The 27,524-nt window shown below is 42.3% G+C and overlaps 4 protein-coding genes across 7 annotated transcripts; 2 read left to right on the top strand and 2 right to left on the bottom strand.

The window, feature by feature from the left end:
- Positions 1-424: 424 nt before the first annotated feature.
- On the bottom strand, positions 425-3,538 carry LOC115734394 (protein NRT1/ PTR FAMILY 7.1-like). Its single transcript, XM_030665150.2, has 5 exons — positions 3,444-3,538; positions 2,874-2,955; positions 2,429-2,646; positions 1,775-2,334; positions 425-1,557 (listed from the first exon to the last, which is right to left on the bottom strand). Exons 1-5 carry the CDS (start codon positions 3,477-3,479, stop codon positions 699-701), a joined length of 1,755 nt encoding a protein of 584 aa, XP_030521010.1. The 5' UTR covers positions 3,480-3,538; the 3' UTR covers positions 425-698.
- Positions 3,539-9,460: 5,922 nt separating this feature from the next.
- On the top strand, positions 9,461-10,516 carry LOC115734318 (AP2/ERF and B3 domain-containing transcription factor At1g51120-like). Its single transcript, XM_030665054.1, has one exon. It carries the CDS (start codon positions 9,461-9,463, stop codon positions 10,514-10,516), a length of 1,056 nt encoding a protein of 351 aa, XP_030520914.1.
- Positions 10,517-15,064: 4,548 nt separating this feature from the next.
- LOC115734397 lies at positions 15,065-17,707 on the top strand. Its single transcript, XM_030665153.2, has 2 exons — positions 15,065-15,568; positions 17,342-17,707. The coding sequence occupies exons 1-2, from the start codon at positions 15,214-15,216 to the stop codon at positions 17,662-17,664; spliced, it is 678 nt and encodes a 225-aa protein (XP_030521013.1). The 5' UTR covers positions 15,065-15,213; the 3' UTR covers positions 17,665-17,707.
- LOC115734395 (protein EMSY-LIKE 3-like) lies at positions 17,561-22,752 on the bottom strand. Of its 4 annotated transcripts, XR_007198583.1 has the most exons (11): positions 22,500-22,752; positions 20,853-21,055; positions 20,660-20,769; positions 20,322-20,556; positions 20,050-20,214; positions 19,908-19,976; positions 19,060-19,305; positions 18,910-18,978; positions 18,764-18,827; positions 17,785-17,939; positions 17,561-17,669 (listed from the first exon to the last, which is right to left on the bottom strand). XR_007198583.1 is itself a non-coding variant. In XM_048279900.1 (10 exons), exons 1-10 carry the CDS (start codon positions 22,528-22,530, stop codon positions 17,848-17,850), a joined length of 1,284 nt encoding a protein of 427 aa, XP_048135857.1. In that variant the 5' UTR covers positions 22,531-22,752; the 3' UTR covers positions 17,738-17,847. The 4 variants fall into 4 exon arrangements, 3 of the variants coding, with proteins under 3 accessions (XP_048135857.1, XP_048135858.1, XP_030521011.1); XM_048279900.1 differs by lacking the exon at positions 17,561-17,669 and having other exon boundaries at positions 17,738-17,939; XM_048279901.1 differs by lacking the exon at positions 17,561-17,669 and having other exon boundaries at positions 17,738-17,939; positions 22,503-22,752.
- Between the last annotated feature and the right edge of the window lie 4,772 nt (positions 22,753-27,524).

Here is a 27,524-nt window from a genome sequence, read left to right as displayed (position 1 = left end):
CTGTTTCCTACAAGCTTATCACGTGTGTTGATTCTTTATGTGTTTTGCACATGTGTCAGCTCTTCACTTGTTTTGCATGTGTGTCGCCTCTTCACGAGTTTTGCATGGGTGTCGATTTCTCACATGTACAGGACGTGTTTTGGCGGGCGGACTAGTTGGAGTTCCAACAAGGCTGAACACCAAAGCTTACAATGTTAAACAGTAAGATGCACAGCGAACGTGAAAAGCCTGGGAAGAAGTCAAAAAAGGAAGCAAAAGCTTGTAAATTAGCTAGCCTCGTAAGTCCTCCAATGCATCCTAATCCTAAAACTTTGCCAATGATGCTTATCGTTCATCTTCTCCATCGTTGAAACATGATGAGAAAATCACTCGACATCGTAATTTCCAAAGCTCACTAACTAAGATCATGATTTTTGTCCTGAAAGTGATGCATCAAAACTGTGCATCGGCTGCCATTGAGTTGAACAAACACACAAGTACAGCAGCTAAGCTCCTGAACAGAAACCACCTATATTGATACTAGTAGCTACTTGTCCTAAAAAACAAGTAAGCCTAATTTGTAGCATATACAAAGCCCTTCTCCGATTAGCTAGGGAAATAACATCCATAGGTTCACCTTCCCATTCCAATTCCTATTCTTACTAATACCAATCTTGACAAGACCCAACCGAGAAATGGTCTATAGCAGTCAAGTCCCACTACACTCGATCAACCACTTGCTCTTCCGGTCCGATCTTTAGAGCGCTCTTGTTATCGGCCTCGAGATTAATGCACTTGTACCACTTGGCAAATAACAAATAGATTGCGAAATCGAAAGTTGTAAGGACCGCTAGAAGGAAATAGAACCGGTCTATATGGCCCTTATTTAGATCCTGCGGGATCCATCCTGGTTCATTACCTCTAGTGGTAATTGCTGTGACCATGATAACCAGCAAGCTGCTGACGAAATTCCCTAGTGAAATTGAAGCCATGCAAAGTGAACTCCCAAAGCTCTTAATGCCGTCCGGGGCTTGTCCATTGAAGAACTCCAACTGACCAACATACATAAAAACCTCGGACACGCCAACCAGAACGTATTGTGGGGTCTGCCAAAATATACTGAGGGAGCTGCTCTTTTGTCCTGGTTCGACGTATTTAAGCCTTTGGATCTCAGTGGTACCAGCTGCGACCATGGCTAACATCCCAATTATCAGCCCAACGCCCATCCTCTGGAGCTCGGTTAGGCCTTGGGGGTTGCTGCTCAGTCTACCAGCTAATGGCACCATGATTCGGCGATAGAGTCCAGTGCAAATAAGGACACTACAAATGTCAAAGGCGGACATGCTGGCTGCAGGAACATGAAATTTCCCGAACTTGGAGCGCATGACATCTCCTTGCTCAACAAAGAGGGAAGCTGTTTGCGTGAACACAACAGAGTACATTATAGTGCATAACCAAACAGGCAACATCTTCAATACACATTTGGCTTCTTCAACCTGAGTTACAGTGCAGAGTCTCCACGGATTCCTCGGATGGCACAAGTCATCCTCTGTTATCGTCGCTGCCTTGTCCAGAAACCTGTACAGTTGAGAACAATCATGAGAACGACAAACTGAATGACAAAGAACTATAACATAACGAGTTTTTAAAGTATAGTAAAGAAAGAAAAGATCTAACAAGTCTTTTGTTGCATCCGAATAGAACGGCGTTGGGGAAATGGTTTATCCCGGATAGCGGGAAGCATTTGCACCACATCGACTGCACATCATGTCGTTAGGGAAGTCGAATAACTTACGCGAATTCGCAGCTGTGACAAATCTTTCGACTGCCTTTGATTGCAGATTCTGATCCTTCCAACTCGTAAAGGTCCCCCTCTTTGGTTGGATGAACATTCATTTTTCTAGTTGCAGCAACAAAGACCTGAGCGATGCGTGGTAAAGGATTTCCACAAGGTTTGACATGCCGATATCCATGTGTGCCAATCCAAAACAATACTAGAGCTATAACAGCAGAGCCAGTAGAGACAAAGAATCCAAGTGTCCAATGGCCAGAATCCTCGTAGTAGACCAGAATGGTATTGGATAACAGACATCCTGCATTTAACGCAAAGTAAAAATAGGAGAAAAAGGCCTCCTTGGATTTGATCTCTCTTGGGTTTTTCTCGTCAAATTGGTCAGCTCCAAAGGTGGCGATAGTAGGTTGGTAGCCGCCATATCCTAAGGCTATCAAATATATCGACAAGTAGAATAAGGCCAAACCAGCTGAAGATGGGGCCATGCACATCATGTCTTCATTGCCACAGCCCTCGGGTTTGATCAAGTAGACACTAGATGTCACGGACAAAAGCGTCATTCCCTAATTGTTGTAGTAGTAAATCAGATAGTTATGACCATGCTAGCATGTAACCTCAAGAAATCCACAAAATTCGCAGATTATAGTTCATGATTACCAGCATGAATATAAGCTGAAAGACTGTGCATGTTAAGTAGCGGCCCCAGTAGGAATCGCTGAGGAAGGCGCCGATTAGCGAGCACAAGTAAACAGTTCCGGTCCACTTACTCACGCTATTGGCAGCGGTGGCATTGTCGTGACCAAGAACTCTGGTTAAAAATAAAACCAAGTTCACACAAGCACCAAAGAAAGCTAGAGTTGCCAGACCCTGATTCACTGCACCAGATTGATGAAGAAGAGGGGTAAAAAACTCATGAACAATCTCACATTCTGTATTCAGCAATTTATTTGAAGTAAAAATGTTATCCAGCAATCATCTTAGTCGACGATTCTTTGTCGATGGACAGATAGAATTACCACCCAGACAGAGAAATATGAATAAAGCAAAATGTTTGTTGGACATGAGTGCTGTAAATGCAGAACATCACTTGACTACTCATTACCTAGCAAAAAGCTTGCCCATTTCCATCCTCCTATACTCTTAGGAGCTTTTGCTTGTTCATTGCTTGCATTTTCATCTCTTCCCTGGTCATCAGAAAGAAAACTGGCAACTTAGTATAATATCTTCTGTGGAATCACCTCAATTGATCAAGCCAAGTTACTTTAATCGGTGCAATCCAACGTTAACATCAGCACCACATACTTCAGTTGCTCCTCTTTTCTAACTCTTACACCATTAAGTTAACCACCTATTTAACTTCTGGGGTCAAACTTGAATTTGAAAGTGAGGTGGAGACTATCCATTTCGTGCTTCCTCATTTTGAACAGCTTTCCCTCATTAATCTAGTAGTGTCGGTCGGAAACAACAGGACATCATCACCATTGGCAAATTCAAGAAGATGGTGCTCGAAGATGGGCAAATGCACTTTGATAAACCAAAAAAGTTCCCATCATTTTTCAGCTAAGGAGCTGAATCACCATCAATCTTGCACCTAAACATTCCAACTCACCCACATTCCGTAATCGCAAACCACTACGGCTATTTTCCTTTGTTTTAGAAAGTTTCGCCTGACCTTCGCAGCCCCGTTGCTGAAGCTGAACACTTCCATGGCGGCAGCAGCGACTGAACCGAAGAAGAAGCTTTTCCTCCTGCAAGACAGAACGAGAGAAACAGAGGCAACAGAGTCGCAATAAATCACTCAAACGCTCACGAAGTCAAGCACGTAACGAAATGTGTAATGGGCCAAAACGTCACGAAGAGGACAAATCGGAAAAAGAACAGGGGAAAAAGGAAGAGTTTCGTGCATGATTTCCACTTTTTGGGAGGGTGGGGGAATGCCCCCAAAACAGGCATGCACTACGTGGCCATCGATTCATAGTTTCCGAGGACAAGTGCTGCTTTGGGCACGTCAGCGAGAGGAAAACTGATCGAGAGGCAAGAAAGGTAACGCATCGACACGACGGACGGGGTTCGGTTCCAGCCCCGGAACATCCGAACGGTGACGGTGTTCTTGAATTTCGGATTGCTGGGCTTGTTCGGCCTTTTTGCTTTTTCAGCGACGCGAGTCTTGGCTGGCTCATGGGATCATGTGACTGTTCCCGTTTACTTGTTTTGAACGGGTTATGTGCGCCTCGTCTCGTCTTTCGTTCCTCCTACATTAGTCTTAGTTAGTAGTGAAGGAACTGACGTTCGAACACTCGCCATTATTGTCTTCTTTAGTCGGGAACTTCGCCGAACGCGACTGTAAGAGCGTTTTCGGCGCATGCGAGACCGTCGATGCACACATATTACTGGCTCAATTTGCTTTAGGCTAGCGCTTCTTCCTCATCTGGTTTGCATAGTAAGTTTACACGTTCAAATTTCTAAACTTGAACAGTAACGCAGGGGCGGAGATGAGACGCCTCCAGCTACGGTACGATGACGGAGATGGCGATGCGACCCTGCCCCATCTTCCCTACCCGCCCCCGCTCGCATTGCCATCTCCATGCTGGGCTTCGAATTTTCTTCTCGATTGATCGATGATCGTGCATGTTTGGGAGGATATTAGTAACTAGACAACAAGTATAGTATACTCTTAGGAAGGACACGGACAAAGCGAGATATTAGAAGAAAGACGAACTTCTGGTGATTGCTATAAATAGGAAATCTTGCACAATGGATTGTCAACTTTTGGCAAGTAACGTGGAAGCTAAATTATTTGGATCAGCTTCAATCTTCCAAGCTTTATCCCCACAATAGTCGAAACGTTCTTGATGTTTTATAGACACACTCTCCTGATTTTACATTCCAAACATCTTGTGGTCTTCAATTATTTGTGACAAAGACCACTCATCTAAAAGACCCATTTCGTTCTAATTCAAGAGTTCTTTGTGTGTTTCCTTGTGCATCTTTGAAACCCTAAGAAATGGACAAGATCATATTCTTTTTTGAGAAACATGCATAACTTTGGCCACTACAAATGATCAAATTTTTGCATAATTTTAGGGAAGGAAACTCATGTACTGATTGGTTAGCGAATTGGGTCATTCATTCTTGAGATGTGAATGACACCGTAGTTATAAATAGGTTACCAAGAAGCTCGATTCCTTTATTGTTAGGAGATCAGGTTAGATCAAGTTTTGTTACGCGATTTCTGGTGTAACATTTGGGTTTCGCTCCTTTCATTATTTAAAAAAAAAAAAAAACCCAAAGGTAATCCCCCCGACAAGCAGATGATATCCTGCTCTGGGACTTGCTTAATAAAGCAGTTAGTGTTATAAACACTCTTACATGGTTTCAGGGATTAGTTGGGGGTTGATGGATGTCTTGGAAAGGAAAGAGATGCCTTCTCCGGCTTGTAGAATACAATACAAGGATCTCGTGAACATCGCCACCTTCACTGGCTCAGAACCAGAGCCAGCGTTATAAACACGACGATTTTTCCATGTTCAAAAGAAGCTAGGGAATGATTTTCCAGAACTCCAAAACTAAATGTATATATGCCCATGAAAAATGTGCTTAGACTTCTTATAAAGAAGAACCAATTGCCCCGCAAAAAGGGAGAGAAACGAGGGTACTCACAGACTTGGCTTGCTGAGATGAAGTTGCGATGGAGATCAAGAACGAGAAGCAACACCGGGATGGCAAGAGAGACCAGTGTATATATAGCAAAACAAAAGTCTAAATTAGGGTAATCAAGTCCTAAAACTTGAAATCACTTTTCGATTGTCCAGTTGAATGGGATTAGTAGAAAGACTTGGCTGTACAAACTTGACAAATTTTAAGACTTGAGCGCACTTTTCGAAAGATTTAGAGCTCAATTGCACTTTCACAATAAATTTTAAGACTTCCAATGCACCTGTTCTTGCAGCAAAACTAGCATTTTTGATCGTGTGTGTGTGTGTGTGTGGGAGTGCCACTTTCTAATCCCAACTTGTGCATGCACAGTGCAATGGACCGAGACCTTCCTAGTCTTGATGGACGTTCGATGTGGGGCGATTTTAGTGGGATGGGAGGAGAGGTCGTGTTAGGGGTTTTGTGTGCCACAAAATTTTCCCCCCCATTGTTTCCACCTGTAAATTTCAGGTCTTTTTCAGCGGCATGGCGATGGTCTCACCCTTAGGAAAACGATGAAGACGTGTCGTCCGTTTCAGGTTCTTTGGCTGTCGGTTGAGGACCGATACATTGTCACTCCAACACGCGTACGTTTATAACACATTCCACAAGTTTAAACTCCAAGAAGTTTCGTCACGAAGCATAAGGAGCAGCCACCCCCGAATGGTCATCCAATCAAGTGAGGATATCAACCCTTGCACGACAGCACTAATTAAGCAACGTTGTAGGTGCACAGGCAGAAGATTTGAGGGAACTAATAAAATGATCGAGATGTCGTACCTAGATCAGGTCCGCAAATTGTTTCTTGAAGAACATAACATATCGAGCTCAAACTGAGCTGGTACTTTGATCTGCTAATTGACTGACTGCATATGTTTGTCAAGACCGATCGAGTTAAGAAACTTGTTCGACGATGGAGAGAGCACGCGGGGTTCTTCAATTGTCCGCCACGGAGAAGAACGTGAGAAGAACACAGATAGGCTTGAAAAGAGCCGCGGTGCCCTCGCGGCAGCTGGACTTTGTTGTCATAGAATGGGTTGAAGGAGACATTTATGATTCTGATGGACAAAGGTAGCTGGGTAAGCTGTCTAGGAAGGGATCACTGAAAGCAAGGGATCGCCATAATGTTGCGCTAAAGCTCAGCTCTAATGTCAAATAACTCCGAATTCTCCCACACGAAGTTACTTCCGGATTCCACTCTAGCAAGTGAACCCACTTTAATCAATCCAAAACCTAGAGTTCTAGAGCAACAACACACTGAGAAAGATGAATGATGTTGCTCTTTGCTTTCAGATGCGAATGCACCCATTAGATGAAGCAAATAAAAAGAAAGGAGAATTCCGAACAAGGCTTGAAGTACCCTCATTTTCTCAAATAAGGACATGAAGTAAACCTTGTTTCAATAAGAGTATGAAGTTGCCATATCGGTCTCAAATAATGACCTAAAGAGGCATAAAATTTTCAAGTAAGGGTCTGACACAAATCGGCTAAATATTCTAGCCGATCAAGGGTCTTTTCATCCAAAGTCAATTTTGATTTTAAAATCCTTTTTCTATTTTTTTCCCGTGACGAGTGAGGGCCCAACAACTAGGAGAGGGCTCGGATTTGGACGAGGGTGACCCTCGCTTGTGGCTTTCGAGGGTGGCCTCGCCCAAGGCTCACCCGTGACCGGCGAGGGTGGCCTTCGGCAGATCGGGCGAGGCCAACCTTCGCCCAATCCTCTCCTAGCATTGTCGGCCGAGTGGCTTTCAAGGGCGGCCTCGCCTAGGGCTCACCCGTGATCAGCAAGGGTAGCCCTTGGTAGATCGGGCGAGGGTCCTCTCCGAGCATCGTCGGTGGCAGGCCAGATTGGCCGCCGGTGAGAAGAAAAAAAGAAAAGAGAGAAATAAAACAAAGTAAAAGACGAAAATGTCCTTGACCAACTTGAATCGGGCCATTTTTTGATATTTGTAAGGTCCACTTGAGTTTCTTATTTAGAAAATAATGGCATTTCAGATTATTATTTAAAATAAGGTCTATTTTCGATCTTTATTTGAAAAAATAAAAGAATTTCGGATTTTTATATGGAATTTTTCCTAATACGAATGAAGGAGGAAATGGACGACTTGTTTTCCCAAGAAAAGATTTTGGTCTTAATAACGTTGTCGGTAATCCAAGGAGCTGCCGCATAACAACAAATTGGTAATAGTGAAATCAATGTCCCTAAGAGCATTGGAGTACCTCCAACCTAACCTCCTTTCCAAGGACGGATGTAGCCGTGAGCAGCAACAATTGCTCCTCGTTCTTCCTAGAGTGCGTATTTTGGATGTGCCTTGTCACACAAAATCATCTAATCACATGAGAAAAATTATGTAATCAAGTGACTTATTAAGCGAATTGCGCGATTAACGCAATTGATGTAACTCCTCTATGGTTTCCTCGATTGCTTCTCGTGTTCACTCATGTGCTCCTTGGGAGGTTCGGGTTTTCGAGTAGTGTGACGGATGATTGATTCTGCAAGTGATGGTTTGGGCCTGGATGACTTTAGGTCCCCTCTTCTGGGGTTTATAGCATGTTACTCTATGTAAGCGGCTTGATTACTGACAGTAATCTTACTTAGCGAAAAAAAGTTTAGAATGCTACTAAGGCATCCAAGAAAATAGGGGGGAGATTGCAAAAAGGAAGAAAACAATGAGAGGAGAGAGAGAAAAGCTGAAATTGGGCTTATTCAAACACGTGGCGATCAATGAGCGGACTTAAGCCTAATATTTTCTCCATCTCCTTAAACCATCACACGGTCAAAAACCTTCTCTCTCTATGTCATCAAAGAAAGATGAACTAAGTTATTTCAAAATCAGTAATTATCTTTGATGATTACCTCTCTTAAAAAAATAAAAATAAAGAATGTGTGTGTGATCGTGTGCGTGGATGTATTTGGTGAGATTGAATTTCTGTAACTATATGTTCAATTTACAAGAAGTGAAATTCCGGGACAAACTATCTAGGGTTTATTGATAATGTGGCTTTCTAGCTCACTTAACATTTTGGGTTACATGTTCAAAACGCGCAAATATTTACGGTTGAGCAGAGGGTGTTTGTATTTCGTATTCAAACAAATTTAAGATCTGGAATGTCCGCATTGCTGACCAGTGTCCTTTTAACGAGTAAGTTTAGGACACTCAATAACAAAACCTCTTTCGATTAACAAGTCTCGATTCGAAATACAATATGGATCCAAAAACATGTTTCCGATGCCCTATGTAGATGGTTAAGACAGTGGATCCAAAATTAGGAGATGGTCAGTTGAACCTCTCGATATATTACAACTTAGGTACTCAAACAAGAAAAGCCTAACAGAAAGAAAAAAAAAACACCTGCATCTTGGTTGAACTGCATTCAGTTTGCAAGATCATCAATTCTAGAAGGAATTTTCATTGCAACTGACATTAAAAATGTATCAAACCACCTGAGATTCAGAAACAAAAAAAATATTCAACCATCAAAACATCCATGAGAACAAATTTAAAAAGATGGAACCACTCTAAATAGACCACTTGTTTTAGTGGTTATTTTAGTTCTAAAACTTTGAAGAGTCACATGAACAATTGCTATATAAGGAAAAGCCAATTTGTGTTCGATTTTGACTCAAGTTTCCTGCCTTCCAATCAGCAAATTTGGTTCCAACAGACTTGTTAGGGTTTAGTTTGGAATTTAAGTTGACCCTCTCTCCTCTCCAAATAAAAACCTAACTCTTGTCATGCATCTGATGATCATCATTGTTGATTTTCTGATTTGATGCTCAGGCCTCTTCCAGCATAAGGGTTTTCGTCCTTTGGCTTGATAGTGTCGTTAGCTAGTACTCTCTCCCAGCTCCATATCTCCTGTTGGAGCTGCCAAGTCCCATTTAATTACAAGGTGTTTGAGATTTCTTACTAAGGAAAGTTACCTCCGTGTTTGAGGGAATTCATGCGGTTAATTCTCAGCTCCAGTGCATCCTTAAAATCCGTTGTTGTGGGCATGTCGGACGATTCTGCTGATTCTAGGACGAGGGCGACGGCAGAAACCGCATTCGATTTGCATGATGATCGCGAAGCATCTGATACACGGAAGCGGCCAAGATCCTCTGGGAGCAATGACGACGCTCCGTCCGCAAAGTTCGTAGGGGTGGTGCCCCAGCCAAATGGGAATTGGGGCGCGCAAATATATGCCAATCAGCAGAGGATATGGCTCGGCACGTTCCGGACCGAGAGGGAAGCGGCCATGGCTTATGACAGCGCTTCGATCAAGCTTAGAAGAGGGGACTCGCAGAGAAATCTCCCGTGGACCAAACTTTCGAAGCATGAACACGAGTTCCAGGATAACCTCGCTACAGAAGTGGTGTTGGACATGATTAGGGCCGGGATGTACCGATCAAGACTGATGGCATTTCTTAGGAACCAGTCAGGAAATGAGGAGACCGCGGAAGTAGGCACCAACCCGAAGTTAAGATCAATGCCTACCGGCGGACAATACTCGTGTAGGCAACTTTTTCAGAAGGAATTAACGCCTAGCGATGTTGGGAAGCTGAATAGACTCGTCATCCCCAAGAAGTATGCCGTTCAATACTTCCCTGGCATTATCGAAAATGCCGGAGAAAACGCATTGCTTCATGGAGGGACTAATGATTTGCAGCTAGTCTTGTACGACAAGCTCATGAAATCGTGGAAATTCCGGTATTGCTATTGGAAGAGTAGCCAAAGCTTCGTATTCACGAGGGGTTGGAACTGGTTCGTGAAGGAAAAAAAGTTGAAGGCGAAGGACATCGTTGTGTTTTACTCTTATGACTGCAGCGAAATACATGAAAACTACGGTAATGTCTATCTGATCGATGTACAATATAATGGTCATCATGGTCGAAACGATAACGAGGGGATCAACGATCTGAATGGAGTTGGTGTGGGGGTCGAACTGCCATCGAATTTGGGAAAGAAAAGCAGATGCACAGAAGCCGAGCATAAGGAAGAACTTGAGGAGGAGACAGCAAAGAAGTTGGAGGGTAGTAGTTTTAGGTTATTTGGGGTACAAATGAATTGATTCAAGACGTGGAAAACAAAAGGTAGAAAAGCAAAATGTACTCAAAGGTTAACATCTAAATTTAGTTTGGAGGATTCAATAATTGGTGACTCTTAATATCATGAGTCACCAACGAATCTATGCTTCAATGTCGGTGAGACGAACAACGACTCAACATCAGAAAGCTCGACGAATCGCTCATCTTCTGTTCGCAAACTGATTTCCCATATCCGCCATTTGCTATTTCCAGTGGTCTTCTGAATATTTTTTAGGTGCAGATTTTTTAGAGAAACGCCCTTCAAAACCCTACTGAAAGTGGCATTATGCATGTGAATAGCTAGCTAGCATGAGTGATTATACGAGTGAAGCAACAAGAGAGGCGAGTGATGGTGATAAGGACTTGGCAATAGGTTGCACCCGACGACTCATCTGACTGATCAAATCGAAAAGGAAAAGAACCAAATTCGAATGGCCTTATTCAAGAGATATCTCATCAGGGATCGATTGACCTCTCTATGGACGAAACCGTGTCGGGTCTTTGGACTCGGAAGCCCTTTCCAATTTCCTGTCACCTCGGACGTTGGACGGCTCATCAGTTTAGTCCGACACTGAGGATCGCTCACGATCAATGTCCCTTTGATGGGGAATACGTACGAGGATACAGGAGTGACAGTGTTAAATTGGACCACGGGGTGATGGGCATGGTCGATGAACGGGTGGCTCAAGCTCATTCAGATGGAGAAATGGATGAGCTGCTCTTGAAGGTGAACGTCCACCAACTCTGATAGCCTCCTCCTGCAAAACCGGCTCTTGCTTCATTTTTGTCTGTGTTCTTTTTGAAATTTTTTTTTAAACTAAAATGAATCGAAAAAAATTGAAAATATCGACCGAATAAAAAAGGGATTGGACGGATGGAGCGAAATGAACGGTGATAGTAAGAGATCATGACAATTACTAACGGCGGTGAAATCGACATGGATAATTTGCAACATCCGTTGCTCACTTTCTCATTTCCGTTCATACTGGTTCCTTAAGCAAATTTTGCTTCCTTACGTGCAATTGTGTTTACTCCGTATAGCTTTGCATGTAAAGTGAATCTCAATTTCGATGGAGCCGTGTCGTGTCTAAGCAGTCCAAGGGAAAAGTGATCGTTGCATCGATGTGATCGAGCTGCGAGTCTAGGCTATTCTAATGATCAATCCGGTGCAAGAGTTAATTACAATTACTTTAAGTTTTTATAAAGGGTTACCAAATTAATAAAACCGTGTCACGGGAATGTAGACACCTTGTAAGGATGAATGGTAACAACATGGGCGGGTCATGTAGAGTTAGGGTGACGTCGAAAATGGTACAATCTAAATGAATCCATTTTTACATAATACAGATTTAACGACTCATATCCGATCTGCAATCTATCTATACATAACCGAACCCAAGTACCGATTTTAGTAAATTTCTTTTTTCCTTAAATTGTTGCTTCTGAAGAATGGGCGACTCCATAAACAGGCTCATCGAGTCGATGAGAGAGCTCAGGTGCTCTGGCTAGGTTGCTGGCTGGGACATCGTGTGGCCCATGAGTAACATGAAGACATGGGTGACCTTCACATTGACGAACAAGAACACGTGTGGACGAGATCGAGGGTGGTGTCATGGACGTTGGCGCGCAAGCGGCGGTGGGGCAAAGGGTGGTCGATCTTACCCGAGTGACGAGTAATGCCCTCACTTATGATCGGGTTCGCTTTTAGGCATCGGTCGGCCCAAGTGGACGTTGAAGAGGAAGAGCAGAGGGGAGTGAAATTGTAGGACATGAGAGAGCGTTGCTCTTAGATTAAATGGGTTAATAGTAGTTTTTTTTAGATCCCATTGGTACCCATCACTAATTGGGCGTTGTTACATTAGACCCATTTTAGCCAGGAACTGCTCTAAACCTATTTTACGGATGCTAATCCATTTTTAAACTTTTTAATTGTATCAATTCAATCTTAAATTTTTACATGAAGTTTTAATGCATTTCTTCCAGCCAATTTTGCCGGTTCCTATAACATCAATCTACAAAATGCCATTCCTTTATCTCTTGTTTGTTCGTGTGCCGTTCCGCTGCTCCTCTGTTTCCTGAACCATGTAGAGTTTGCTAGCTGAGTATCAACATTTTCCATGGACGATCCAAATTAAACCCAGGACAAAGCATCGCTTGTCTTCCATCGTACAACGTACGATCATACTCTGCTGCATGCAGTCTTTGAAATGGTCCTTTTCATGGCAATGCAGGAAATCTGGTCTTCCTATTCCTCTCACCTTGGTAATGCGATTATCTACTTATGATGGTTACTTTAGTCAAAACGAATTTATTAAAATTTACACGAATTCGATTTGACCTCTAAGATCAGTCGTGATTTTACATTTTCTGGCCAAATGTAGGTTTAATTAGCCGCAATCAGTATTCCCTATATCTTATGTAAGGGTGTCAAAAAAGCCCACGCTGGTCCGATCGGACCCGATCCGGTCGGGCCCGAAAAATCATCCTAATTTTCAGACCTTTCGAGCTGGCTTGGTACTGTTAGGTTGCGGTAGGGTTGGGCTGCCCGATTCCGACTTTTTTTTTTTTTCACCCACGTTTTCTTTTTAATATATCTTATTTTCATTTTTATTTTTTATATTCTTTCATTCTATGGACATGTCAAATGATTTTGATTAAAAAAAAAGGAAACCGACTCGATCCAACCCGGCCCGAAGAGGGTTCGGGCCGGGTCGGGACTTGGCACCGTTCGGTTTCGGGCCGGCTTGGGTCAAGCCGAGCCAAGACCCGGCCCGTTGACACCCCTAATCTTATGTAATATTAACATAGTAAGTGCTTGATAAAGAGACCATTATGGCCTCGTCAAAAGTGACACGTCAGATTTCTCCTAAGTTGACACACACCCACTTTGTTTTATTTTTGGTCTTTTCTCTCTCTTATATCTCACTTCGTATATTTTTTGAGAAAATTCCAAATGAGAACATAAAATGCCAATCATTTTATCAAAAAAAGAGTTTGTAGTGGACTTTACTTCAAATAAGAATCTAAGATAGACATGTCGGTCTCAAATAAGAGCCCGAAGTAGCTATGATAATTTTCAAACAATGGCTTGGCCTCATCGACCCGCTAAATATTCTAGCCCATTAAGGACATCTTCATCCAAAACTAATTATGATTCTAAATTAATTAATTAATTTTATTTTTTCTCGTTTCTTTTTTTTTCTTTGCTGTGGCAGGCAAGAGCTTTAGAGGGCGGCCTCGGCGATCGCGGGCGAGGCGACCCTCGCCGATTGCGGGCGAGGCGACCCTCGCCCAACCCTCTCGGGGCATCGTCCGTGGGGGATGGTGGCAAACTAGCCACTAACGAAAAGAAATAAAAATATTCAAAAACAAGCAAGGGAAAAAAGTAAAAAAATTTTAAAAAATAAAAGACGAAAATGCCCTTGACTAGCTGGAAGGTTATGCTCTTTTTTTAGACCAAAATAACCACTTAAAGCTCTTATTTGAAACAATATCCACTTTAGGCCCTTATTTAAAAAAATGATGTCACTTCATTTTTTTATTTAAAATTCTCATTATATTTTTTCATAAATTTTTTTTTTTTTTTGGTGAAAAATTGGTAAAAGAAACAATGGCCCTCTCTTAAGTTGACACCTATCCACTTCTTTTTTTTGGGCCTTTTTCTTTCTGTTTTTGGGTCAAGTCCAACTCTCATAGATTTTTCATAATTTTTTCTTTTCTTTTCAAAAAATTGCAACTGCTGGTTCCCCACGATTGAACTGTTCTTCTTCTTTATATTCTATTTCAACATACATGAATTTCAACGGGTCAAAAGCAAAGTTCTTTAGCCGATTACACCACGGGAACCATTAAACCCAAAGTATAGGCAAAGTTTTTACTTTGTACCGATTATCTCCCGCGTAATTATTTGTTACGCAAATAGTAGAGAGTTACGCAAGCAACAAATGCGTCGATTAAGTATCACACGAGGCAAAATGCCACGCCCCAGAAATCAAGCCATGTAATTTTCAATCTTAAGATGGATTTATTCTGGAAACTTTAATCTTTTCGTACACTTCATCTTAGATCATGTGAAATTTGAGTGGGGTCCCCACTTCACTATGAAAATTAAAGAAACTCTTGGTGTTCTTTCGGTGACTTAAGTGATCAGCTTCTACCTTTTCCAATTAACAATCGGTGGGGCTCGGCAAAGAAGGAATAAGAAAGCAAAATTTTGAAGGTGATTTTCTAAAGTGTGTCCGTTCTGTGAAAAATCGATGATTCATGTTTGTCTCGCTTAAATATTAGTTAATGAGTAGAGTTTTTAATTCTCGATACTAATCGACGCCTAACCATCTTAGGCGATGATGAAAATAAATTTTATTGGTTCATTTTATCAAGTAGCATCAAATTTCAATTTCAATGAAATTTTAATTATTAATTTTCCTCTAAACAAACTATATTAATAATTATATTTATGTTAAAAGCTATATATATATAAAAAAAAAACAGAAACATATTTTCATTTTGGAGCATCGTCTCCAACTCCAAGCCTTCATCGTGGGTGGGGTAACTGAGTAGTAACGAGGTGGGTGACTCCATCTCCCCAACCATCATCAAACGCCAACCTCCTCTTTGTCTCTCTCTCTCTCTCTAGACCCTCTAAAGCAAACGCGATTTCCTTGTCTCTGTACCCCGAGGCATGTCGAATTACACGGTCGAGTCCTGCAAGGTGGAGTCCACCGACGGAGTCATCCTCCACACGAGGCTGTTCAAGCCGAGGGAAGACGCTAAGAGGGCCGACGACGGCCTGGGCGTCGTCCTGGTGCATCCCTACACGGTGCTCGGCGGGTGTCAGGCCCTGCTGAGAGGCATGGCGTCCGAGCTCGCCGGGAGAGGCCTCGTGGCGGTGACCTTCGACATGAGAGGGGCTGGGAAGTCCACCGGGAGGCCGTCGCTCACCGGCTTCGCCGAGGTCAAGGACGTGATCGCCGTCTGCAACTGGGCCTGCGACAACCTCTCGCTTCGCAGGATTCTGCTCGTGGGTTCTTCTGCTGGTACGGTTTCTTTGAAGAATTTGCGATTTTGTTGGGTGATGTGATGCGATTCTTGGGAAGTGTTGATGGTGGTGTGATTTGGTTTTATCGAGTTAGAATAGGATGAGCCTGGCTTGGCCGTCTGTTTTTCAGATGGTTTGCTTAAGTATTCCATTTTGCAGATCTACCAAATGGGCTTTGTGTTTCACTGTTTTTAGACAGAAATGTGAACAGCCTGTAGCAGTGCCTTTTGATGTGGAGGTGATGAATTTGTGGTCAAGACAGTAGAAATAGGAGGTCTGGACCATTGTTTTTGCAGATGTTGCTTCTGTACACTGTGATCCTTTGCATTCTCGAGCTGACTGCTTGTTTTCGATCCTTGTGCTATGGTGCAAATCTTGGTCGAGGAATTTCTTCTATCACTGTATCATCTGGAAGTTTCTTTCTTGTGGGGTCGCATAGCTGCTTTAGCTGTAGCAAGTCTTGGCTGATAGAGTCTATCTGATTCTTAGTCCGAGAGTGATCACAATTGATTATTTCGAATTCAAACTTTGGAATGATGGTCTGTGATGTAAATCCACACGGCCGTCTCTGAATCTAAATTAGGTTCTCTGGTTCCCGGTTCAGTTCTTACCTAGGAACTGGGGAACAAACCTCATAGTATCAGTTTCCTCTTCTTTTTTTTTTTTTTTGGGATCCCGGTACCTGGCTGGTTCGGACTGGTTCCCAGTTCAGCCCCGGATCCATCCTCACCCCTAAATGTAATAGACTGCATGTTGGTACTAGCCTATGAGTGTGAACCGGAAAGTTTACTCAATCCCATCAACTGTCCATCTTACAGCAGCTACCATGTTGGATGGCAATACGAGGGTAGTGTCCTCGTGGATTAATTTCCAGTCTTTGGACATTGTTTTTAGTTTTTATTACAATCGCATTAAGCATTCTACCATACTAGCACTGCAAGAGAGTTTTCTATTTCTGTGCATGTACAATAGCAATGAGGGGGTGACCTATGCAGATGTAAGTGTAAAAATAATAACTGGCATAATATACTCTCAAAGTGGTAAAAAACGTGTTGAAGTTGTTATAAAGGATTGAGATCCTTTCCATTACTTTACTCAATTTAGGTGTCCAACATCATGCTACATCACCTCGAAGGAAACATTAGTGGTTGACAATGAGATGTCATTGGAAGTTTTATGTCACGATCTTTAAGATAGTGATTCCTTTCCCAGAATCGAAAGGATCTCAATCCTCTCAAAATTAAGCATCTAAAGAGATACTTAGGCCAAAAAGCTATGAGGAAAGAAGGATGATGTGCATTGCCCATTTGCTTCTGTGGTGACTACTGTCCCCAGGGGGTTGGGGGGAAAGAGTAGCTCCATGTACTGTGCAGAGGCAGCATTGAGACTCTTTATTAGGTCCGCAAACTGTGAGTCTGTCCTCTAATTCTCATCAGCTAAGAGTACGTTATTTAAACCTGGCATGAGCAGTTGCTTTTTCCAGCATCTAAAGAATTCAGACATTGGAGGCGGAAAGTAATAAATTCAGACTCCCAGTATGAACAACATGGGGAAAGGAGTTAAAGTCAGTGAAATCTAATACATCTGGAGGTTGATTGATCTGAATTGGCCGCCTGCAGTTTCTTTTTCCATTTTGAATGACCAAGTATGGAAGTTTATGGAAATCTCCACCTTATCTAAACGTTGGAAATTGCACTAAGTTACTTGTGATTATGCCACTTTATACTCTGATTTCGCTAACATATGAAGGTTATTTCTGTTTCTCTTACAGGGGCACCAATTGCTGGCTCAGCTGTGGATCAGATAGAACAAGTCGTGGGATATCTTAGCATAGGCTATCCTTTTGGAATGATTTCTTCAATTCTCTTTGGGCGGCACCATAAATCTATCTTGCAATCCCCGAAACCGAAGCTCTTCATCATGGGAACCCGTGATGGCTTTACGAGTGTGAAGCAGCTAGAGAACAAGCTGAGTGGAGCAGCTGGTCGAGTTGAAAAGCATTTGATTGAAGGAGCGGGGCACTTTCAAATGGAAGGCCCTGCTTTTGATGCGCAAATGGTGAGTGTTATTCTCGAGTTCATCGCATCCTTGTAATATTATTTGGCTTGTGCTATCCAACAGCTGTTTATTAGGAGTAGAGGCTTAAGTGACGCACCCATTGATGCACAAATGGTGAGTATTATTCTCGAGTTCATCACGTCCTTGTAATATTATTTGGCTTGTGCTATCCAACAGCTGTTTATTAGGAGTAGAGGCTTAAGTGATGCACCCGTCAAATCAGTTCTGGGCCTTGTGCCCGGATGCTTGCTTGCCTTCTTGGTGGAGGGTGTTGAGTCCTAGTGTTGACAATTTGGCAGTAGTATCTGTACCTAAGGATCCACATTCCAGTCCTGTCTCATGAAACAATCTGTCACAGTATCTCCCACACGCACGAGCTCGCGCGCAAACACAAAGATCACATAGAACTCGGTGTCATCATGTAGAAATGATATACAATTCATATAATTATCAAAGAAGCTGTACAGAGTAACTGACTAATGAATCATTTGGGATTCAATTACAATGACAGATCAGCCGAATCTATCTCAAGTAAGGTTACAGGCTCAGACATTGCTAGAACTGTCTGGGACTCGAAATGAGATTGCACTTTCAGCATACTATGGGATGTTGAGAAAACCACTGTCTCTGGTTCTCTACATCAGATCCAGAACTTGGTCTGCTCAATGTCTCAAACTGCCTCTTTCCTCGGATGCCTCTTTGGGAGGCTACAATCCCTTTTCATCTGTTGTAAAGATAAAAGGAAAGTACAAAGAATTGAAAATTTGTACTCTTGACAATCGCGAACCGACGCATTATACCCATAAAAGTTTGCTTCCCATGGGCATCATTGAACTATGATATTTTCATTTGTCATTCAATCCAATCTCACAAAAAAATTGAAAAAAGAAGAGCCACTCTAAGGATGGATGACTGAAATACAATGTACACGGAGGGACAAAAGTGAAAAATTTAAGAAAATAAAAGAAGAAATAAGAGAGAAACGAAGAACTTGAGGACCGCCGAACCTGACTGTGTATACTTTGATTTTTTACAGAACTAGCAATGTCTACAAAGGCATCGCTCAAAATGCGCCTGAGTCGTCTCGGTCTAACTTCATATGTTAGGTTATTAGGTAAAAGTAATCAGTAATTACCACTTTCACCATCGGATGCATCTTCAAGCCTGGAGATCGCATCAACCAGGGCCAGCTCCTGCTTCTGCATTTAGACGCCCATATTAGGGTAAAGGTCATGCAAGATGGAATATGATTCAACCAGTGACGAGACAGAACATCGTTACCTTAAGAGCCCTCTTTGCTTCCGCAATCTCTGCAGCATCGGGCTGCTCTGCACCTAACACTTTCTCCACCTGTATCGATGTCTACCAATATTAGTCAAATGAAATGACATGACTCTTGACCAGTTAGTCTATTCGATGACAACAGCCCACCTTCTTGACTAGAGAATCTGTGTGAAATAATTCAATGTCGCCCAAAGCCTTCCTGCCTATGCCACTTTGCAATGAAGGAAGATTATTTCGAGTCTGTGCCTTCGTTGTCCTTCTACCTCCTCCAAGTCCAGCAATAGCACCGCCTTTCGAAGTGGACTTCTTGACCCCCTGACCGACACCAGGACGGGCTTCTCTATGAGAAATTCCATGGTCATTGCCTTCCCACCGGATGTCAGAAGGAGATATCTACCATTAGGACAAAAAAGAAATTGTGAGTATGTCTCTGAGATATCAGGGAAGAGGATAATTTTTGTAATGCGGTATGTCCTTATCATGATGATTATGGCTGGAATATGTATGGTCTCATGACTGGTAATAACTAGGACAACGAGACCCTCTACAAGTCTATCCCCAACAGGAGTCTCAGTATTTGAGCAGCCTATCTGCGTGCTTGCAGTTTGAAGACAGATTATTGAGGGTCCAAAATGTTAGAGAGCTCGCCCCATTGACCAGGCCACAGTAGAATGAGGATGAGATTTCCCACGTTAAATTCGAAAGCGGAGTACATAAGTGATAAAACACGTGAGTCGACTAAAATCAATCATTTACCTTGGCTGGCTGCTTTCACAAGGCTAATAAGTAAGCAAGCTTTGACTATGTCTGGTTAAAAGGTTTAAACAGCTTAAAGTGGCTTACCCTAAACCGATTGCTAAAAACCAGCCAGTCTGGGCCCATTTTGAGTACAAGCGGCTTCGGTTAAGTCATGGTAATCATGTTCATTACGACACTGATCAAGATTTTCTCTACCAAAGTTCAATAATATAATGCTGTTGAGTAGACATTCTTACCTCTTTGAGGTCAACCCATTCCCATGTTTCATTTGCTGTATCGATATCGTAGACCAATGCATGCCGACCCTATTAAAACACAAAAAGGAGCTCAATCGGAGGTGTGTTTGGTGTATGGTCTCATTAGTAAGAATGTATTTACCTCAACTGAGTTATAATCTGTTATGACAGCCTCATAGAAGTTGTTATCATCAGGCCACCTAGTCCACACTTTCTTGCCTATCAGCGAATCAGATTTCGCTGCGAAGGCCCCTGACAAACCACGAATGGCACCTTGAGGCCTTCCCCCAGCACCTGCAGTAGATTTCTGCATGGAATTTATAGATGATCCAGCGAGCAGAACAAAATAAAACAAGCAAAGAGGAAAGATCCATCTGAATTCGCCATTACTTCTATATCAAATATAGAACTCACTGGTTTTGTCTTCTTACTCCTGCCTCCCGTATGAGACCCTTGTCTAAATGCTGACCGAGGTGGTTGTAATGACGGTATTGATGGAGGTGGTGCGATCATGGACAAAGAAGCAACAGACTGTGTGGTCTTCAGTTTCTTGTGAGAAGCCGAAAGATTGCGACTAGGTGCAGGGTCATGAATGTGCCGAGAAGTACCAGGCCTGCCTGGTTGAAGCCCATTTGCTTTTCTCCACTCTCTGCTCCATGATTGATTCCAGTAGTCAAAACATAGGGCTTACCAGCAACTATATAACAAATTATCAGCAAAGATAAAATGTATGCAATGTCAAGCTATTGCACCTTATTTGCCGAATGATGTCTTCCGAATTGACCCTGGAAAGAAGCTCTCTATGTTCCTCGTCTGACACTCTCAGCTCTTTCCTAAGTTCAGTAATCAAACTCTCCTTCTCCTGCAAAAACACCATACGTAGAAGCAGCTTAAGATGAAGCACGGAAGATGGACCGAATGAAATAACAAGTCGAGTAAAGATACCCAAGTAATGGCATCAGATTGAGCCTTAAAGGCTCGCAGTATTGAACAATAAGCTTCTTGCTCAATATTGTTGATCTGATTTTCCATGTCGTCATGAATCCTGGGTAAAGGCGCAGTTCCTAAAACTGTAGATCTTCCATTTCCAGCAGTGTGTCCTCTCTGGAATCTGCCGCGGTGCGGAGGAGGGAGGTCGTCATCTGTACCTGCAGCAATTTCGTAGGCAAAAAATTTTGATTTGAGATGTACCGAATGTGACTGCAGTGGTTATAAATCTTTCATTCTTCACTAGTACCCAAAAAATTAGAATATAGAACGCTTGCAAGTGTATGCTAAGCGAGGTACTCAGTGGTCATGGTCAAGTTCCAACAAACTCCGAAACACTCCATGTTGCAGTATTCGTAAACAGAAAAAAGCTACCAATCTTTACACTGTAATTGGGCCAATGATCTTGGGCAAGTCAGCATTATTGGTCAAGCATACAAGTAGGGTAAGCAATTTCTGAAATGACAAAGGAATGCGCCTTGAAGACAACATGACTCAGGAAAAAACCATAAACAATATGACATAAAATGAACACGGTGAACATCTTACTAATCCATTTATAAAACCAAATCCTAATCATACTAGATAAAAGTAAAACAAATTAGCAATAACATGGATTGATACAACACATTGAGGGAACCACAACGATTGGACACGATAGCCCTATGTACAAGTAGATCAAACCCATAGCAAGTAAAACTCTGACAAATTCAATATGTATGACAAAGAAACAAGAATGTTCTGATGAGAACTTCCTCCCATAAGCTTCCTCACACATTCCAACGGCATAGTTCAAAGAGCACCAAGAGAAGTCAGAATTCTCGCAACCTATCCCAATATCTGAAAGTTTTACCACCGCCTTGGCAGTTTATATACCACGGTGAAACGACAAAAGGTTACATTCCGATCCTCATTAACATGGTAAACTTATTCGCAATTCTCACTGACATTAGAATAGTTCAAAGAGCACCAAGAGAAGTCAGAATTCTCGCAACCTATCCCAATATCTGAAAGTTTTACCACCGCCTTGGCAGTTTATATACCACGGTGAAACAACAAAAGGTTACATTCCGATCCTCATTAACATGGTAAACTTATTCGCAATTCTCACTGACATTAGAATTGGAAGCGCTGCTAAACCTTTTCAAGCCAATTTTTCAGATGAAACAACAGCAGCAGCCCCAAATACTTTCCCAGCGCCCTCAGTATGTCGAACTACATCTTTTCCACTCCCCTCAAAACTACAGCAAGAAACAACTATCAAAACCACGCATTCCTATATGAGCTTTCATAACCAAACTGAAATTATAGTTCTTAAACCCTTTCAAAGCCAAGCCCTTCCAAAGCTTAGTTATCAAGTTCCACCTACAAATCTGCACTAAAAGCATGAAAAAATCGTACTTTCCTACCGAGCAAGAACCATAAAACCAAACAGATTGTTTTCATTTGCTATACAAACGTTAACAGACATCAGCCGCTATGACTTCACTCTCTTCTCAAATTTAATTAATTGGTTAACAAGATAAATTCCACAAACGGCATTAGACACCAACACAACCTTGGAAACCAGAGAGTCAGTCAAAAACAAGAAAGTGAAAAACTCACCGCTGCTGCTATCAGGCATATCCTGATCCATCCCCGTTGCTTCAAACCAAGAACTTCCACCGATGGAAAACCCAGGATTCGCTTCAACCGCACTCCTAAACGCCACGAACTCGTAGGACAGAGTCGACGAGTCTCGATAACCCGTCACCGCAAATACTCATCGAATCCGCCTGAAAGAACTGATTTTGATGCATAAACACACGTAGGAACTGAGAGGAAGCAACAAAATCACAACAGAGCGTAGCGACAGCCGATTTGGGTGCAATTATCTGCCAATTTGCGGAGAAGCACCGACAATCCGAACAATCAGACTTCGGCGTCACGAACTAAGAAAACCTAGACGCAGATGCGAAGGGAATTGGGGTTGAAAAGAAGAAAGTCTTGAGTGAGATCACAATGGAATTAGGGTTTGAGAAGGAGAGAGAAGGAGGATTGCCGGGTGAGAAGAGAACTGGGAATTTTTCAGTACCGGACCGGTGAGGGAAGAGAACCGGTCGGAACTGGAAATCGTTCCCGATTCGGCCGGTTCAAAGGCCGGTCCGGACCCGGTCCAGAAACACCAACGACATAGAGCAGAGGAGAGGGACCTCGAATAACTTCATCGGCGCCGGCAAAAGAACACTTCCGAGGCCTGACTCCTGAGAGAGCTTTATGATGCAGATCAATGGCGTCGGGAGGGCCGTATTATCGTGGGAAGGTCATATACATGATATGATACACGGATATACACGATAAATACGGTAGGTTAGGTGCAAAGCGATTCGCGGTATTCGTCAACATAATCTCGTTGGATTTCCCCTTTAAGGAAATATCTTTGGTTTGTCCAAAACAAAATTTTTCTTTTTCCGGCATGCGACGTTCTCGATTTATGCTTACGATCCGAAAGATAATATTATTTTAGCTTATCTTGATCAGTAGGCTATCCAATGGTGAAGCGAATAGAGTGCAACTGGGCAAAAAAAAAAAAAAAAGAACGAGGAGAATATTTTTTTAAATGATCGCTAATATCATGTGAAATAATTAGTTAATAAATTTATTTTTTGATTATCGATAATACTTTATATTTGAATATTTTTGTGGATGAAGAGAGTATTTTCGTTCATTTATTTTTGTGAGCGATAGAAGCGATCATTTAAAAAAAATCAAAGATCGTCTCCTGCTTGCATGTTTTGTTCATATTTTTGGAAGTAAATTTTTAATCAGATAAATTATAGCTAATTAGCCGCGGGATTTTGTTGCCCAATGCTCTGCTTCGACTCACCCTTTTATGAGATCATGCCCCTGCAGTTCTGACCAATTATATGATTTTCTAGAATGAGTTTGGTTCAATGGCGTGGCGCCCTGAGGTTCACATTCTCAAATGAACCACTTTGGCAACAGATGATGCCTCATTTATAAAATTGTCAAGAACTGAGCTAGGCATAGTAGATGGCAGGCTTCTAAGATGGCGAAGGGGACCACAAAGTCGCCCGGAAACCCTTATACCATTTGTTAGTAGGGTACAGCAGAAACCCTACGCCTTGTAGAAGCCCGATATCTATCAACGTATTTAGTTGGACCCATTTTCGCTCAAAAGATTAAGCCAATGAGTTATAGGTCAACTAAAATTATATTAAGTGCTCAATAACATACCAATTCTTCGATGTGTGACTTCTTTGATACAATTCACACATGCATCTCAATACTTTTGATGTAACGGCAACTCTTAGCTTTGGAACTCCTAAATTAAGCGTGCTCAGGCTGGAGCAATACTAGGATGGGGGTTGACCTCTTGGGAAAGTTCTTGCATGTGCGTCAAAGGAGAAGACCTTGAGACTCGGTATGGTACGAGTCAGAGTGGACAAAAACTCGACCGAATTAATTCAAAAATGTAACCGAATAAAATGTTATTTCTTTATGAGAAGATACCCGTTAATTACCGACCTGGACCGTCGGTGGTTGCATTCGAGGAAAACGAGGAGGCCACGAGATCTCGTATCTGATTGGTTTAGAGACCGTCGAGAGTCGGGTATGTTGAACCATATGTTCCGAATCTGCATTAGTGGTCGGTAGAGTTGCAGTCCTACTGTCATGTACGAACGGTCGTCAGGAGATTCAAGCTTTTACTCTGATCTACCCTGTATCGTATGGGGAAAATGTATCCGCTTCTTTTGTAGCTGGAGCCCCTGGACGTGAACTACTGCAGAGTAATTCTTCAGCATGCTTGCATTTGGATAGAATGTTTCAACTCTTTTATACACTCCTGCAATCCCACATGAACGAAGCTACGAACTTGTCCTTCCTCATATAAAGACTTGCCTCAACGGTTTTTCAATTTGATTTGGAGGGTGATTCGCCTTTTACAGAAGTCTATGGCGCCGACAATTGCTCCTCCGAGAGGTCTCTCAGTTCTGCTTTGCTTGGTGACACTTGGTCCCACGTTTCAATCTGATTCAAGTGCTCAGCAACTTCCTCGAGGCAATTGCCCTGGAACTGCTCAACTCTTGCCTAAGATTATCAGTTATCGTTGGCGCCTGATCGAACCAGTTGTCCATTGACAACTGCCCTAGGCTCACTTCAGTTTCTCTCTTTTCCGGAGCTGCGTTCTGCATTGCAAGATTGACTGCTGATTCCATTTCCTACCAGGCCCGCCTAATGGCTACCAGCAGGAGGATAAACATGGCTCCTGCCAACGAAATTGAACCGTCTCTTCTGAATGCATGTTATGTTCAGTGGAACTGCTTCTTCGAAGCAACGATGAAGTCGAGCTTCACTTTACCGGTCTGACTTTAAGAGGGTACTCTGTTAGGTACTGGAGGCTTTATTTCTACTCGAGTCACTATTAGGATGACACTACTGGGACAGGAACCTTTTGGTAGTGATATTCAAGGATAGAAAACTTGGGATTTTTCGTGGATTGTACTAGTGTTCTTTCATATTCGTATGGACCGGAAATGATCGGTGAGAGGACATCAGATAAACCATAAAAGGTGGAACCCGGGAAATGTATTGTTCGGTCACTGAAGACGGAGGATGATCCTGAGCGAACAATGGCAAGTTCTTGTTTCTACTGCAACATGCTCAGTCAATCGGAGCGACAGTTGCCACGTCTGATTTGAGTTTTAGGATGTCTGATGAGTCCATGCTTCAAAAGAACGCGCTTGTCCATTCAACGAAATTTGGCTGAAAGTCAGACCTCAGGTCCTACAATCTCGAGTCCTACTAGCGGTAGTGACAGAGGCTACATGTTGTCGACGCAGCGGGAATCTTCCGATCCACATGAACGATTGCATTGAATCACTTTCCCTTTGCGTGAGGAGATCTTATTTGGATACATATACACAAGCAGGTGAACGGCTGACGCAGACAATTTGAATGAGTAGATCTAGTCCTGCTGCTGCTTAGGATATTGATTTGTTTTATCCGTGAAGACTAATCAAAGTTTGCGAAGAAGAGAAGCTCGTTTTTAAGATGTTGACCGCCGCGAGATCTATCCGGAAAACAGGAAAGTGTAGAACAAAGGTAAAAACTTCTCCTTTCGTACATTTCCGCGAGTCTGGAGGGGCTCTGTCGTCATGACTGACGAGCCAGCAATGTTGCACAGAACATTCTTATATATGAATAATTATCTTGATCAGAGTGCCCTTTTAAAGAAGATCAACTAGCAATAAGATATTCAAAGAGGAGAGAATACGAAAACAGCCGAAAGGTAATCGGAAACTATGATTTGATGGGGTATGAAATTGGGAACACTTTCCATTAACCATGGCAAATATTAAGACCAGACTCCGATGCGAGAACCAAACATTAAACTAGTCTTTGGAGACCTCGAGTGCGTGTCTCTGCAACTGTAATGCCTGTACCCGAGAAGCTCTGAAATGTGGTCACGACTATACTGAAAGGTTTAAATGTCGCGAATGATGTCAATTGATTTGTCGAGGTGTGCATTCCTTTTCTAAATCTGAGAGCAATGTGATATGTGGCCGAGTCTTAGAATCACGAAAGAGTGTCAAATATAAGGTTGAGCAGAACCAGTACTGTGCATTACAGACCACCTTATCTTTTATAGTTAATGGGCGATTAGTACCTCAAACCCTGCAATTAAATGATGGGGGAGAGACTAATGGCGCGTTTCCGGGAAGCTGACGCAGCAGTACTATCAAGTTAGTCAGGCTAAAACTGAGAAACCCAGCTAAGTTAAGCTGTGTTTTGTCAAACTTATTTGATGGTACACCCTCTAATTAATTGGTTTAGAAGGACAGAAATGAGGCCACTGGTTTGGTTCTCATGTGATAAGTCACATGAGACATGTTGCTTAAAGCCTTAAACATCCAGAGATTTCAGAGACGTTCAGGAAGATATAATACTCAATTCATCATCACATGATCAGCTGCTTCCAAGCTCCAACCAGCTAAAAGAAACACAGAGGAAGCATTAGTAAAATGAAGCATCTTCCAAGGAAATTGTTTTAGAAATGCTCATTGTGAAGAAGAAATTCTGACATGCATTCCTGATATTATGATATGCCTCCATCACCAAACTACCATGTCCTTTTTATAACCCGAAATGCGTTTCTTTTCACCTGCTCATCTTCTTTTTGCCATTTTTTTTATAAGCTTGAAGATGGGATTGAACCGGAGACCATATCAGTGGGCTCCAGTGAGGACATTTGACTGGCGTCAAAAGGGTGCCAAGATGAAAACCAATCTCTTTTAGCTTTCTAATTCCTCATAAACATGGCGTATTTTTTCAAAATTTTCCATATATCTCCACAGATCCATTGTTGTTTCGTGTAAATCTGAACAACCGAGCATGACGGCGAGATTTTTCTTACATGATATGGAATTGGAGTCATACTTAATTGTTTCGACACAATATCGGCCAACTGACTGCACATGCTTGAGTATTATTGATTTTGAATCTCATGTAATCGCATTCCTTGATCAAATGGTCATCCTGGCTTCTTTCCTCCTTTTCTTGTTGGTGAAATGGAAGCGGACTAAGTTATTGTATTTCGCAAATCACACGACCAAAATTGGATCCCAC

This window comes from Rhodamnia argentea, chromosome 6, assembly GCF_020921035.1.
Source record: "Rhodamnia argentea isolate NSW1041297 chromosome 6, ASM2092103v1, whole genome shotgun sequence".
In the NCBI taxonomy this organism is placed as follows: Eukaryota; Viridiplantae; Streptophyta; class Magnoliopsida; order Myrtales; family Myrtaceae; genus Rhodamnia; species Rhodamnia argentea.
Note: the sequence above shows the minus strand (reverse complement) of the source record. Positions and strands in the feature narration are given on the sequence as shown.